General features: G+C 36.7%; 1 protein-coding gene and 1 long non-coding RNA gene across 2 annotated transcripts in view; one reads left to right on the top strand and one right to left on the bottom strand.

The window, feature by feature from the left end:
- The window catches only part of LOC133657688 (uncharacterized), a 111,613-nt gene that overhangs the window by 4,095 nt on the left and 92,386 nt on the right, over positions 1–15,132 (top strand). The gene's annotated exons all lie outside the window — the stretch shown is intronic.
- LOC133657687 (homeobox protein Hox-D4b-like) lies at positions 855–14,847 on the bottom strand. The gene is made up of 2 exons (XM_062059306.1): positions 14,378–14,847; positions 855–1,782 (listed from the first exon to the last, which is right to left on the bottom strand). The coding sequence occupies exons 1-2, from the start codon at positions 14,808–14,810 to the stop codon at positions 1,502–1,504; spliced, it is 714 nt and encodes a 237-aa protein (XP_061915290.1). The 5' UTR covers positions 14,811–14,847; the 3' UTR covers positions 855–1,501.

Below are 15,132 nucleotides of genomic sequence, written 5' to 3'. Positions count from 1 at the left end.
TTTTCAAATGCAACAATACATATATGTAATGATAACTCCAAATACAAAAGAAAGCAGATAAATGGAGGGGAAGAAGGAGAAGCCAACAATATTAACCTTGTAGATTGTTATACCAAACCATACCATACCAACTTTATTTATAAAGCCCTTTAAAAACAACCACAGTTGAAGAACAAAGGGCTGTACACCACAAATAAATACAGGCAAAGGACAGACTAAAAAATAACATTTAAAACAGAAGTAAAATACACATTGAAAAAGCAAATACAAATGACCCTAAAATCACTTTGTTGGATAAAAAGCAGTTAAAAAGTTAAAAACAGTAAAAACCGTTAAAAAAGTTAAAAACAGTTTAAAGTCTCATGCTGGGTTAAAAGCCAGTGAATAAAAATGGGTTTTAAGAAGGGTGTTAAAAATAGCCAAACAATACAGTAACAATAGGATAAAATCAAGAGTCAGATTGTGTATTCAGTGTAATTTCAGTGGCCCCTCTGTAGTGGAAAAGTTGGGCCCCAAGGTGAAAAAGATTAAGAACCTCTGCTCCACGTCGTGGTCTGCTGGGATATGGGACGACACGGCCAGCGACAGGACCAGAGTCAACGGAGAGACCAAGAGAGTTGACTCCGTCCTAGGCTGCCCACTAGCTCTCGGCCACGAGAGCGAATCTGTCCTGGGAAACCGCCCCGTGAAAAATGCAAAAAAAACCACATGAAAACAAAAGGGAAACATCAAGAACACAAAGGGAGATCCTGTGACCATCTTGGAAAAAAAATTAAAATAGCAAGACAAGTTAGTGTACATTTTTATTTTATTTACTTATCCAAGCAAGTTTTGTATCAAAAACATTTTCCCATATAAAAATTGTTTACACGAATGCTCATTGTTGAATTTCTTTTTTTTTTACGGAGCACATAGAAAAAAACACACATTTGCTACTAAGAATAAAATATGCTTTAAGACAATACAAATTAAACAAAAAAAAAATAATTAAGTACTGGCAGTATAATAAACAAACAAACATGACATAATTCTTCTTATATAGTGAGCATGCAGAATGGACAAAACCCTGTTAGTAGACCCTGAGACAAATATGTTGGCTGCATTATAAGACCCTCCAAGTAAAAGCACCTTTTGGAGCTCAGCTGTGCAATATGGCTGCTCGTCCTGCTGCAAAGCAAATCAACAGTCAGTCCATTTGGCGCCTCTGGTGTCCTTCATGTGGAAACATTTTGGTCGCGTGCATACGAAGCCTCACATCCGAGCTGTATATAGAACCCTGTTTTATGCGTATACCCTGTAGAAATAATAATCATCATCATTTCGAAGAAAAACAAAAACAAACCCTGTTCTCTTTAACTCAAATCATCTGCATGGCCTGAAATGAGAATGAAAGGAATTGTTTGAGAAGATCCAGAACTTTTTTTTTTTGGCATGATAACAGAAGAGCTAAGCTACGATGTCCATGTTGGAGGACCTCCACGTGGCCCCGGACCCCTCGGGGTCACTTGACCTCGTGCACGCCGTCCGTCACGGCGGCTTTCTTGGCCTTGCCGCGCCCCTTGGTGTTGGGCAGCTTGTTGTCCTTCTTCCAGCGCATGCGGCGGTTCTGGAACCACACCTTGACCTGGCGCTCGGACAGGCACAGCGTGTGGGCCACCTCCAGGCGGCGGCGGCGCGTCAGGTAGCGGCTGAAGTGGAACTCCTTCTCCAGCTCCAGGACCTGCTGGCGGGTGTAGGCCGTCCGCAGGCGCTTGGGTTCCGGGCCCACGTGGTTTGGGTTGACTGGAATGAGATGGAAAATATGTCATTTATTTGAGTTGTTCCCCAACCCCCACTCACACATTATGCAATGTGGAAAAATGCAGATCCATTAAATAAATCAGTCAATCAAAACTTTATTGTTTTAGCACTTTGGCAAGTTAAGTGCTTTACAGTTTAAAATAATGAAAATGTATAAATTATGCAGAAGAAAAGAGTATTGAAGACAAACTTTTTTCCGCCTACTGAAAAGTGAAAGCATGCAGGGGCATTTTGATATTTTTATTAAAAATAAACAGACATATAAAGACAAAACATGTCAGCGTTAGAGTGTCCGCCCTGAGATCGGTAGGTTGTGAGTTCAAACCCCGGCCGAGTCATGCCAAAGACTATAAAAATGGGACCCATTACCTCCCTGCTTGGCACTCAGCATCAAGGGTCGGAATTGGGGGTTAAATCACCCAAAATGATGCCCGGGTGCGGCCACCGCTGCTGCTCACTGCTGCTCACTGCTCCCCTCACCTCCCAGGGGGTGATCAAGGGTGATGGGTCAAATGCAGAGAATAATTTCGCCACACCTAGTGTGTGTGTGACAATCATTGGCACTTTAAAGGCCTACTGAAAGCCACTACTACCGACCACGCAGTCTGATAGTTTATATATCAATGATGAAATTTTAACATTGCAACACATGCCAATTTATAAAGTGCAATTTTACATTTCCCGTGAAATATCCTGCTGAAAACGTCTCGGTATGATGACGTTTGCGCGTGACGTCACGGATTGTAGCGGACATTTTGGGACACCATTGTGGCCAGCTATTAAGTCGTCTGTTTTCATCGCAAAATTCCACAGTATTCTGGACATCTGTGTTGGTGAATCTTTTGCAATTTGTTTAATGAACAATGAAGACAGCAAAGAAGAAAGCTGTAGGTGGGAAGCGGTGTATTAGCGGCCGGCTGCAGCAACACAAACACGTAGCCGGTGTTTCATTGTTTACATTCCCGAAATATGACAGTCAAGCTTTACCATTGGCCTGTGGAGAACTGGGACAACAGAGACTCTTACCAGGAGGACTTTGAGTTGGATACGCATGCTTGTGGAGAACTGGGACAACAGAGACTCTTACCAGGAGGACATTGAGTTGGATACGCGCTACCTTGAGTACGCTGCTGCGGCTTCCAAACATTTGATCGCTTGCCCGTACGTGCGTGCCGCTATGTGCATGTCACGTACGTAACTTTGGGGAAATATATGTGCTGTATGAACTTTGCAGAGGTGAACGGTACTTTGGGCTGTGGGATTGAGTGTGTTGTGCGGGTGTTTGATTTGTATTGGCGGGTTATATGGACGGGAGGGGGGAGGTGTTTGTTATGCGGGATTAATTTGTGGCATATTAAATATAAGCCTGGTTGTGTTGTGGCTAATAGAGTATATATATGTCTTGTGTTTATTTACTGTTTTAGTCATTCCCAGCTGAATATCAGGTCCCACCCGCCTCTCACAGCATCTTCCCTATCTGAATCGCTTCCACTGCCCTCTAGTCCTTCACTCTCACTTTCCTCATCCACAAATCTTTCATCCTCGCTCAAATTAATGGGGTAATCGTCGCTTTCTCGGTCCGAATCGCTCTCGCTGCTGGTGGCCATGATTGTAAACAATGTGCAGATGTGAGGAGCTCCACAACCTGTGACGTCTCGCTACTTCCGGTACAGACAAGGCTTTTTTTATTAGCGACCAAAAGTTGCGAACTTTATCGTCCATGTTCTTTACTAAATCCTTTCAGCAAAAATATGGCAATGTCGCGAAATGATCAAGTATGACACATAGAATGGACCTGCTATCCCCGTTTAAATAAGAAAATCTAATTTCAGTAGGCCTTTAACTTTAACTTTTAATTATGTAACACTTATTTAATTGTGCATAAGACAACTGAAAATACTTTAATTTGAATTATGATTGTTTTATGATGACTATTATATGCTTTTGATCTGAATTATGATTATTTTTGCCTTCACTTTGAATTGCCTTGTATACAAATTGTGTACAAGTGACAAAGTGTATTATTAATATAAAAATATCATCATTTTCTCATTATATCATGTCATTTTGCTATTTTTGTTCTTGCATTTTTACTGTTGATTTTGGTTTTATTTTATTTCAAAATATGCTGTGGGCCACAAATGGCCCCAGGCCACGTTTTGGACAGAGCATGAGATTTCGGAGAAAGAAGATATAAGAACAAATGATTACACCCATGTCTACAAAGTTTCTTTACAAATTAAAACAAATAAAATCCTATTTAGGTATGAACATATTGTTAAATTATGAATGGGCTTAATGGGCACACATGGGCGCCGTGTCCTCATTTTATATGACCTGAAAATAATGTGTCATAGTACTTTTAAACTTTATTATCTAATAACAAAACACATATATTAATATATAAATGTAAATAATTCCACATATTTTTTGTTGAAAATAAATAATAAATATCTGCTTGACTTATGAGTCCAAAAGCTAATTACTATCAAATTCACAGTAACAAAACAAAAAACTGTAGATTTTTTTAAACTAGCATGCTCATTTGCCAGAATTTTACCTTTTTAAATTGTTTTTTTTTTCAGCATGTAAATGAAAAAACGGTATAAAAAATGTGGCGAGTGATCTGCAGTTTTTACATTAATTTCTACCATTTTTACAAATATAACAAATCCAGGCAGTTGCGTAATCATTTAATGAGGGGATTTGTAAAGGGACAAGCGGTATGGATGGATGGATTTGTAAATATTATAATACATGCTCAGAAATGACATGTTCTGAGCATGCATGCGACGTGGCCCTAAATTGAAACGAGTTTGACCCCTTTAAGTTTGTGCATGGGCACTTATTGTTTATATTGAAAATGTTATTATTTCTAATCACATTTGTGTTTTTTTCTATTCTGTGAATCAGCAGGGATGTGAAACTCAAGGCGCGGGGTCCAAATTTGGGGTGCCGTATCATCATTTTATATGGCCTGAAAATGTGTCAATAAAGTACTTAAACTTTATTATCTAATAACGAAACAAATATATAGATATAATTAATTTCAAACATTTTCTGTTGAAAATAAATAATAAATAGCTGCTTGATTCATGAGTCCAAAAGCTAGTTACTATCAAATTCACTGTAGATGTGTTTAAACTTGCAGCTAAATTGCCAGAATTGTACCTTTTTTAAATTGTTTTTTTCCAGCATAAATGAAAACAAAACAGTATAAAAAATGTAGCGACTGAGCTGCAGTTTTTACAGTAATTTCTCCCATTTTTACAAACATCTAAAAAAATAAAAATCATTTAATGAGGCAATTTGGGACAAGCTGTAGAAAATGGATGGATGGATTTGTAAATATTATAATACATGCTCAGAAATTAAATTTTCTGAGCATGCATGCATGCGATGTGGCCCCTTAATTGAAATGAGTTTGACACCTTTAAGTTTGTGCATGGACACCTATTGTTTATATTGAAAATGTTATTTCTAATTCGGGGGCCAAATTTGGGGCGCCGTGTCATCATTATATATAGCCTGAAAATGTGTCAATAAAGTACTTCAACTTTATCTAATAACGAAACAAATATATACATATAATTAACTCCAAACATTTTTTGTTGAAAATAAGTGTCTGCTTCATTTATGAGTCCAAAAGCTAATTACTATCCAATTCGCTGTGTTTAAGCTTGCAGCTAAATTGCCAGAATTTTACCTTTAAATTGTTGTTGTTTTTCCAGCATATAACTGAAAAAAAACGGTATAAAAAATGTGGCGACTGAGCTGCAATTTTTACATTAATTTCTCCCATTTTTACAAATATTTAAAAAAAATAATTTAATGAGGCAATTTGGGACAAGCGGTAGACAATGGATGGATGGATTTGTAAATATTATGCTCAGAAATGACATTTTCTGAGCATGCATGCATGCGATGTGGCCCCTTAATTGTAATGAGTTTGACACCTTTAGGTTTGTGCATGGACACCTATTGTTTATATTGAAAATTTTATTATTTTCTAATCCCATTTGTGGTTCTTTCTATTCTGTGAATCAGCAGGGATGTGAAACCCAAGGCGCGGGGCCAAATTTGGGGTGCCGTATCATCATTTTATATGGCCTGAAAATGTGTCAATAAAGTACTTAAACTTTATTATCTAATAACGAAACAAATATATAAATATAATTAATTCCAAACATTTTTTGTTGAAAATAAATAATAAATAGCTGCTTGATTCATGAGTCCAAAAGCTAATTACTATCAAATTCACTGTAGATTTGTTTAAACTTGCAGCTAAATTGCCAGAATTGTACCTTTTTAAATTGTTTTTTTCCAGCATATAACTGTAAATGAAGAAACGGTATAAAAATGTGGTAAATGAGCTGCAGTTTTTACAGTAATTTCTCCCATTTTTACAAATATGTAAAAAAAAATTTTAAAAAATAAAAATAAAAAGTTGAGTAATCATTTAATAAGGCAATTCGGGACAAGCGGTAGGAAATGGATGGATGGATTTGTAAATATTATAAGACATGCTCAGAAATGACATTTTCTGAGCATGCATGCATGCCATGTGGCCCCTTAATTGAAATGTGTTTGACACCTTTAGGTTTGTGCATGGAAACCTATTGTTTATATTGAAAATGTTATTATTTCTAATCCCATTTGTGGTTCTTTTTATTCTGTGAATCAGCAGGGATGTGAAACTCAAGGTGCGGGGGCCAAATTTGGGGCGCCGTGTCATCATTATATATGGCCTGAAAATGTGTCAATAAAGTACTTTTAAACTTTATCTAACAACGAAACAAATATATAAATCTAATTACTATCAAATTCACTGTAGATTTTTTTTTTTTTCAAACTTGCAGCTAAATTGCCAGAATTTTACCTTTTAATTGTTTGTTTGTTTTCCAGCATATAACTGTAAATGAAAAAACGGTATAAAAAATGTGGCGACTGAGCTGCAGTTTTTACAGTTATTACTCCCATTTTTACAAGTATGTAAAAAAAAAAAAAAAAAAAAAAAAAAGTTGAGTAATCAGTTAGTGAGGCAATTTAGGACAAACGGTAGGAAATGGATGGATGGATTTGTAAATATTATTATACATGCTCAGAAATGACATTTTCTGAGCGATGTGGCCCCTTAATTGAAATGAGTTTGACACCTTTAGGTTTGTGCATGGACACCTATTGTTTATATTGAAAATGTTATTATTTCTAATCCCATTTGTGGTTCTTTCTATTCTGTGAATCAGCAGGGATGTGAAACTCAAGGCGCGGGGGCCAAATTTGGGGCGCCGTGTCATCATTGTATCCATCCATCCATTTACTACCGCTTGTCCCGTTCAGGGCCTGAAAATGTGTCAATAAAGTACTTAAACTTTATTATCTAATAACGAAAAAAATATGTAAATATAATTAATTCCCCAAAAAATTTTGTTGAAAATAAATGATAAATATCTGCTTGACTTGAGCCCAAAAGCCAATTACTATCAAATTCGCTGTAGATTTTTTAAAACTCGCAGCTAGGTTGCCAGAATTTTACCTTTATTGCAAGACATTTTCATAACATGGTCATTACTGCCTAGTTCCCCTTGTTGTATTCTTATTTTTACTGTTATAGTTGCTTTTTTATTTGTATTCGTATTGTAATATTTTCTATTTCATTTCCATTTATACCCCCATTATTTACTTTTGACTTTTTCAATTCGTTCTCAATTCTGTACACTGCTGCTGGAATTTTAATTTTCTGAGGGAACTCTCCTGAAGGAATCAATAAAGTACTATCTATCTATTTAAATTTGGGGTTTTGTTCCAGCATAAAGCTAACTGTAAATGGGAAAAAAAACGATATATAAAATGTAGCAACTGAGCTGCAGTTTTTACAGTAATTTCTCCTATTTTTACAAATATAACAAATCCAGGCAGTTAAGGAGGCGATTTGTAAAGGGACAAGCGGCAGAAAATGGATGGACGGATTTGTAAATATTATTATACATGCTCAGAAATGACATTTTCTGAGCATGCATGCATGCCATGTGGCCCCTTAATTGAAATGAGTTTGACACCTTTAAATTTGTGCATGGACACCTATTGTTTATATTGAAAATGTTATTATTTCTAATCCTATTTGTGGTTCTTTCTATTCTGTGAATCAGCAGGGATGTGAAACTCAAGGTGCGGGGGCCAAATTTGGGGCGCCGTGTCATCATTATATATGGCCTGAAAATGTGTCAATAAAGTACTTTTAAACTTTATCTAACAACGAAACAAATATATAAATCTAATTACTATCAAATTCACTGTAGATTTTTTTTTTTTCAAACTTGCAGCTAAATTGCCAGAATTTTACCTTTTAATTGTTTGTTTGTTTTCCAGCATATAACTGTAAATGAAAAAACGGTATAAAAAATGTGGCGACTGAGCTGCAGTTTTTACAGTTATTACTCCCATTTTTACAAGTATGTAAAAAAAAAAAAAAAAAAAAAAAAAGTTGAGTAATCAGTTAGTGAGGCAATTTAGGACAAACGGTAGGAAATGGATGGATGGATTTGTAAATATTATTATACATGCTCAGAAATGACATTTTCTGAGCGATGTGGCCCCTTAATTGAAATGAGTTTGACACCTTTAGGTTTGTGCATGGACACCTATTGTTTATACTGAAAATGTTATTATTTCTAATCCCATTTGTGGTTCTTTCTATTCTGTGAATCAGCAGGGATGTGAAACTCAAGGCGCGGGGGCCAAATTTGGGGCGCCGTGTCATCATTGTATCCATCCATCCATTTACTACCGCTTGTCCCGTTCAGGGCCTGAAAATGTGTCAATAAAGTACTTAAACTTTATTATCTAATAACGAAAAAAATATGTAAATATAATTAATCCCCCAAAAAATTTTGTTGAAAATAAATGATAAATATCTGCTTGACTTGAGCGCAAAAGCCAATTACTATCAAATTCACTGTAGATTTTTTAAAACTCGCAGCTAGGTTGCCAGAATTTTACCTTTATTGCAAGACATTTTCATAACATGGTCATTACTGCCTAGTTTCCCTTGTTGTATTCTTATTTTTACTGTTATAGTTGCTTTTTTATTTGTATTCTTATTGTAATATTTTCTATTTAATTTCCATTTATACCCCCATTATTTACTTTTGACTTTTTCAATTCGTTCTCAATTCCGTACACTGCTGCTGGAATTTTAATTTTCTGAGGGAACTCTCCTGAAGGAATCAATAAAGTACTATCTATCTATTTAAATTTGGGGTTTTGTTCCAGCATAAAGCTAACTGTAAATGGGAAAAAAACGATATATAAAATGTAGCAACTGAGCTGCAGTTTTTACAGTAATTTCTCCTATTTTTACAAATATAACAAATCCAGGCAGTTAAGGAGGCGATTTGTAAAGGGACAAGCGGTAGAAAATGGATGGATGGATTTGTAAATATTATTATACATGCTCAGAAATGACATTTTCTGAGCATGCATGCATGCCATGTGGCCCCTTAATTGAAATGAGTTTGACACCTTTAGGTTTGTGCATGGACACCTATTGTTTATATTGAAAATGTTATTATTTCTAATCCCATTTGTGGTTCTTTCTATTCTGTGAATCAGCAGGGATGTGAAACTCAAGGCGCGGGGGCCAAATTTGGGGCGCCGTGTCATCATTGTATCCATCCATCCATTTACTACCGCTTGTCCCGTTCAGGGCCTGAAAATGTGTCAATAAAGTACTTAAACTTTATTATCTAATAACGAAAAAAATATGTAAATATAATTAATCCCCCAAAAAATTTTGTTGAAAATAAATGATAAATATCTGCTTGACTTGAGCCCAAAAGCCAATTACTATCAAATTCACTGTAGATATTTTAAAACTCGCAGCTAGGTTGCCAGAATTTTACCTTTATTGCAAGACATTTTCATAACATGGTCATTACTGCCTAGTTTCCCTTGTTGTATTCTTATTTTTACTGTTATAGTTGCTTTTTTTATTTGTATTCTTATTGTAATATTTTCTATTTCATTTCCATTTATACCCCCATTATTTACTTTTGACTTTTTCAATTCGTTCTCAATTCTGTACACTGCTGCTGGAATTTTAATTTTCTGAGGGAACTCTCCTGAAGGAATCAATAAAGTACTATCTATCTATTTAAATTTGGGGTTTTGTTCCAGCATAAAGCTAACTGTAAATGGGGGGAAAAAAACGATATATAAAATGTAGCAACTGAGCTGCAGTTTTTACAGTAATTTCTCCTATTTTTACAAATATAACAAATCCAGGCAGTTAAGGAGGCGATTTGTAAAGGGACAAGCGGTAGAAAATGGATGGATGGATTTGTAAATATTATTATACATGCTCAGAAATGACATTTTCTGAGCATGCATGCATGCCATGTGGCCCCTTAATTGAAATGAGTTTGACACCTTTAAATTTGTGCATGGACACCTATTGTTTATATTGAAAATGTTATTATTTCTAATCCCATTTGTGGTTCTTTCTATTCTGTGAATCAGCAGGGATGTGAAACTCAAGGCGCGGGGGCCAAATTTGGGGCGCCGTGTCATCATTGTATCCATCCATCCATTTACTACCGCTTGTCCCGTTCAGGGCCTGAAAATGTGCCAATAAAGTACTTAAACTTTATTATCTAATAAGGAAAAAAATATGTAAATATAATTAATTCCCCAAAAAATTTTGTTGAAAATAAATGATAAATATCTGCTTGACTTGAGCCCAAAAGCCAATTACTATCAAATTCACTGTAGATTTTTTTAAACTCGCAGCTAGGTTGCCAGAATTTTACCTTTATTGCAAGACATTTTCATAACATGGTCATTACTGCCTAGTTTCCCTTGTTGTATTCTTATTTTTACTGTTATAGTTGCTTTTTTATTTGTATTCTTATCGTAATATTTTCTATTTCATTTCCATTTCTACCCCCATTATTTACTTTTGACTTTTTCAATTCGTTCTCAATTCTGTACACTGCTGCTGGAATTTTAATTTTCTGAGGGAACTCTCCTGAAGGAATCAATAAAGTACTATCTATCTATTTAAATTTGGGGTTTTGTTCCAGCATAAAGCTAACTGTAAATGGGGAGAAAAAAAAACGATATATAAAATGTAGCAACTGAGCTGCAGTTTTTACAGTAATTTCTCCTATTTTTACAAATATAACAAATCCAGGCAGTTAAGGGGGCGATTTGTAAAGGGACGAGCGGTAGAAAATGGATGGATGGATTTGTAAATATTATTATACATGCTCAGAAATGACATTTTCTGAGCATGCATGCATGCCATGTGGCCCCTTAATTGGAATGAGTTTGACACCTTTAGGTTTGTGCATGGACACCTATTGTTTATATTGAAAATGTTATTATTTCTAATCCCATTTGTGGTTCTTTCTATTCTGTGAATCAGCAGGGATGTGAAACTCAAGGCGCGGGGGCCAAATTTGGGGCGCCGTGTCATCATTGTATCCATCCATCCATTTGCTACCGCTTGTCCCGTTCAGGGCCTGAAAATGTGTCAATAAAGTACTTAAACTTTATTATCTAATAACGAAAAAAATATGTAAATATAATTAATCCCCCAAAAAATTTTGTTGAAAATAAATGATAAATATCTGCTTGACTTGAGCCCAAAAGCCAATTACTATCAAATTCACTGTAGATTTTTTAAAACTCGCAGCTAGGTTGCCAGAATTTTACCTTTATTGCAAGACATTTTCATAACATGGTCATTACTGCCTAGTTTCCCTTGTTGTATTCTTATTTTTACTGTTATAGTTGCTTTTTTATTTGTATTCTTATTGTAATATTTTCTATTTCATTTCCATTTATACCCCCATTATTTACTTTTGACTTTTTCAATTCGTTCTCAATTCTGTACACTGCTGCTGGAATTTTAATTTTCTGAGGGAACTCTCCTGAAGGAATCAATAAAGTACTATCTATCTATTTAAATTTGGGGTTTTGTTCCAGCATAAAGCTAACTGTAAATGGGGGAAAAAAAACGATATATAAAATGTAGCAACTGAGCTGCAGTTTTTACAGTAATTTCTCCTATTTTTACAAATATAACAAATCCAGGCAGTTAAGGAGGCGATTTGTAAAGGGACAAGCGGTAGAAAATGGATGGATGGATTTGTAAATATTATTATACATGCTCAGAAATGACATTTTCTGAGCATGCATGCATGCCATGTGGCCCCTTAATTGAAATGAGTTTGACACCTTTAAATTTGTGCATGGACACCTATTGTTTATATTGAAAATGTTATTATTTCTAATCCCATTTGTGGTTCTTTCTATTCTGTGAATCAGCAGGGATGTGAAACTCAAGGCGCGGGGGCCAAATTTGGGGCGCCGTGTCATCATTGTATCCATCCATCCATTTACTACCGCTTGTCCCGTTCAGGGCCTGAAAATGTGTCAATAAAGTACTTAAACTTTATTATCTAATAACGAAAAAAATATGTAAATATAATTAATTCCCCAAAAATTTTGTTGAAAATAAATGATAAATATCTGCTTGACTTGAGCCCAAAAGCCAATTACTATCAAATTCACTGTAGATTTTTTAAAACTCGCAGCTAGGTTGCCAGAATTTTACCTTTATTGCAAGACATTTTCATAACATGGTCATTACTGCCTAGTTTCCCTTGTTGTATTCTTATTTGTACTGTTATAGTTGCTTTTTTATTTGTATTCTTATTGTAATATGTTCTATTTCATTTCCATTTATACCCCCATTATTTACTTTTGACTTTTTCAATTCGTTCTCAATTCTGTACACTGCTGCTGGAATTTTAATTTTCTGAGGGAACTCTCCTGAAGGAATCAATAAAGTACTATCTATCTATTTAAATTTGGGTTTTTGTTCCAGCATAAAGCTAACTGTAAATGGGGGAAAAAAACGATATATAAAATGTAGCAACTGAGCTGCAGTTTTTACAGTAATTTCTCCTATTTTTACAAATATAACAAATCCAGGCAGTTAAGGAGGCGATTTGTAAAGGGACAAGCGGTAGAAAATGGATGGATGGATTTGTAAATATTATTATGCATGCTCAGAAATGACATTTTCTGAGCATGCATGCATGCCATGTGGCCCCTTAATTGAAATGAGTTTGACACCTTTAAATTTGTGCATGGACACCTATTGTTTATATTGAAAATGTTATTATTTCTAATCCCATTTGTGGTTCTTTCTATTCTGTGAATCAGCAGGGATGTGAAACTCAAGGCGCGGGGACCAAATTTGGGGCGCCGTGTCATTGTATCCATCCATCCATTTACTACCGCTTGTCCCATTCAGGGCCTGAAAATGTGTCAATAAAGTACTTAAACTTTATTATCTAATAACGAAAAAAATATGTGAATATAATTAATTCCCCAAAAAATTTTGTTGAAAATAAATGATAAATATCTGCTTGACTTGAGCGCAAAAGCCAATTACTATCAAATTCACTGTAGATTTTTTAAAACTCCCAGCTAGGTTGCCAGAATTTTACCTTTTATTGCAAGACATTTTCATAACATGGTCATTACTGCCTAGTTTCCCTTGTTGTATTCTTATTTTTACTGTTATAGTTGCTTTTTTATTTGTATTCTTATTGTAATATGTTCTATTTCATTTCCATTTATACCCCCATTATTTACTTTTGACTTTTTCAATTCGTTCTCAATTCTGTACACTGCTGCTGGAATTTTAATTTTCTGAGGGAACTCTCCTGAAGGAATCAATAAAGTACTATCTATCTATTTAAATTTGGGGTTTTGTTCCAGCATAAAGCTAACTGTAAATGGGGAAAAAAACGATATATAAAATGTAGCAACTGAGCTGCAGTTTTTACAGTAATTTCTCCTATTTTTTACAAATATAACAAATCCAGGCAGTTAAGGAGGCGATTTGTAAAGGGACAAGCGGTAGAAAATGGATGGATTGATTTGTAAATATTATTATACATGCTCAGAAATGACATTTTCTGAGCATGCTTGCATGCATGCCATGTGGCCCCTTAATTGAAATGAGTTTGACACCTTTAAATTTGTGCATGGACACCTATTGTTTATATTGAAAATTGTTATTATTTTCTAATCCCATTTGTGGTCGACCGGCAAACCGGTTAAGGAACCATTTTCTACTTTTTTAAAGCCCATCTCTTTGTTCACACCCACACACACGCACACACACACACACACACACACACACACACACACACACACACACACACACACACACACACACACACACACACACACACACACACACACACACACACACACACACACACACACACACACACACACACACACACACACGGCCATAAAAGTTTATAGCGGCTGTAATTCTGTCTGACTCTCACTGCGATCGTAAATAACTCTCCAAAAGAAATGCTGCTCCCAAATGGACAAAACACTACAAGGCATGGAGGAAGGGGGGTGGGGTGGGGGGGTCTGATGAGTTGTTGGTGCCGGGGGGTGGGGGTCTAGGGGGGGGGGTGCAGACATAAAATAAAATGACATCCAAGGTGTAAAAAGTGTAAATGGTGGAGATTAGAATCCTCACCGTGGGCGATGTGCACCTTCTTCATCCAGGGATAGACCACAATGGGCGGCTTGTCCTTGGCCTGGCATGCACCTCCAGCGCCTCTCCGCTGCACCTGAGCGGGCTTATTGGCGCCTGTCATCCACTGCGTGTACCCCGCCTCCTTCCCGGCCGCGTCCTCACGCTCGCCGCCGCCGCCGGGGAAAGGCGCATCTTGCTGGGGCAGGCGCTCGGCTCCCTCACGGGGGCGATGCCCGGCTGCCCCCTGCAAGGGGTGCTCATAGGCGGCGGGCTGGGGTGCGTACGCGGCCTCCTGGTAGCGGCCGCCGTACGCGCAGCCACCGTCCTGGGGGCCGTTATAAAACCCCCCTTGGTCAGCAAAATGGCCGTAATCTTCTTCACAAGGCGGGAAGTGCGGCTCAGCATATTTGCAGCTCACCACGTACGACTCCATGATTGATTTATAGCGGAGCTGGTAGGAGAATACTAATTTTTCTTCCTCGCCCCTCTTCTCGGTGCCTTGTTCCCCCCTCTGGCATCAAGCCATCCCGCGGCTGTCAAATAGACGGACGGTCGCGACGACCACGTGACGCTGCGGCCAGCCAATAGGAGCGCGCGTCACGGTGCTTTAAAAAAAAAAAAAAAAAAAATCACGCTAAAGAAAGATATTCATTATAAGGCTGATGAAGATTTTCCGGTGGAATAAATGAGAAAATGGTTTGTTTGTGTCTATTTTAGTGGCGTGTATTCAAGGGTGTCCAACGTGAGGGCCCGGG

This window comes from Entelurus aequoreus, linkage group LG09 (assembly GCF_033978785.1).
Source record: "Entelurus aequoreus isolate RoL-2023_Sb linkage group LG09, RoL_Eaeq_v1.1, whole genome shotgun sequence".
NCBI lineage: Eukaryota > Metazoa > Chordata > Actinopteri > Syngnathiformes > Syngnathidae > Entelurus > Entelurus aequoreus.
This window is presented reverse-complemented; position numbering and strand designations above follow the sequence as displayed.

Excerpts from the sequence above, each read along its gene's own strand:
- LOC133657687 (XM_062059306.1), bottom strand. The coding sequence starts at position 14,810 with ATGGAGTCGTACGTGGTGAGCTGCAAATATGCTGAGCCGCACTTCCCG. Across the intron at positions 1,783-14,377 it reads GAAGGTGCACATCGCCCACG|TCAACCCAAACCACGTGGGC; the intron begins GTGAGGATTCTA and ends ATCTCATTCCAG.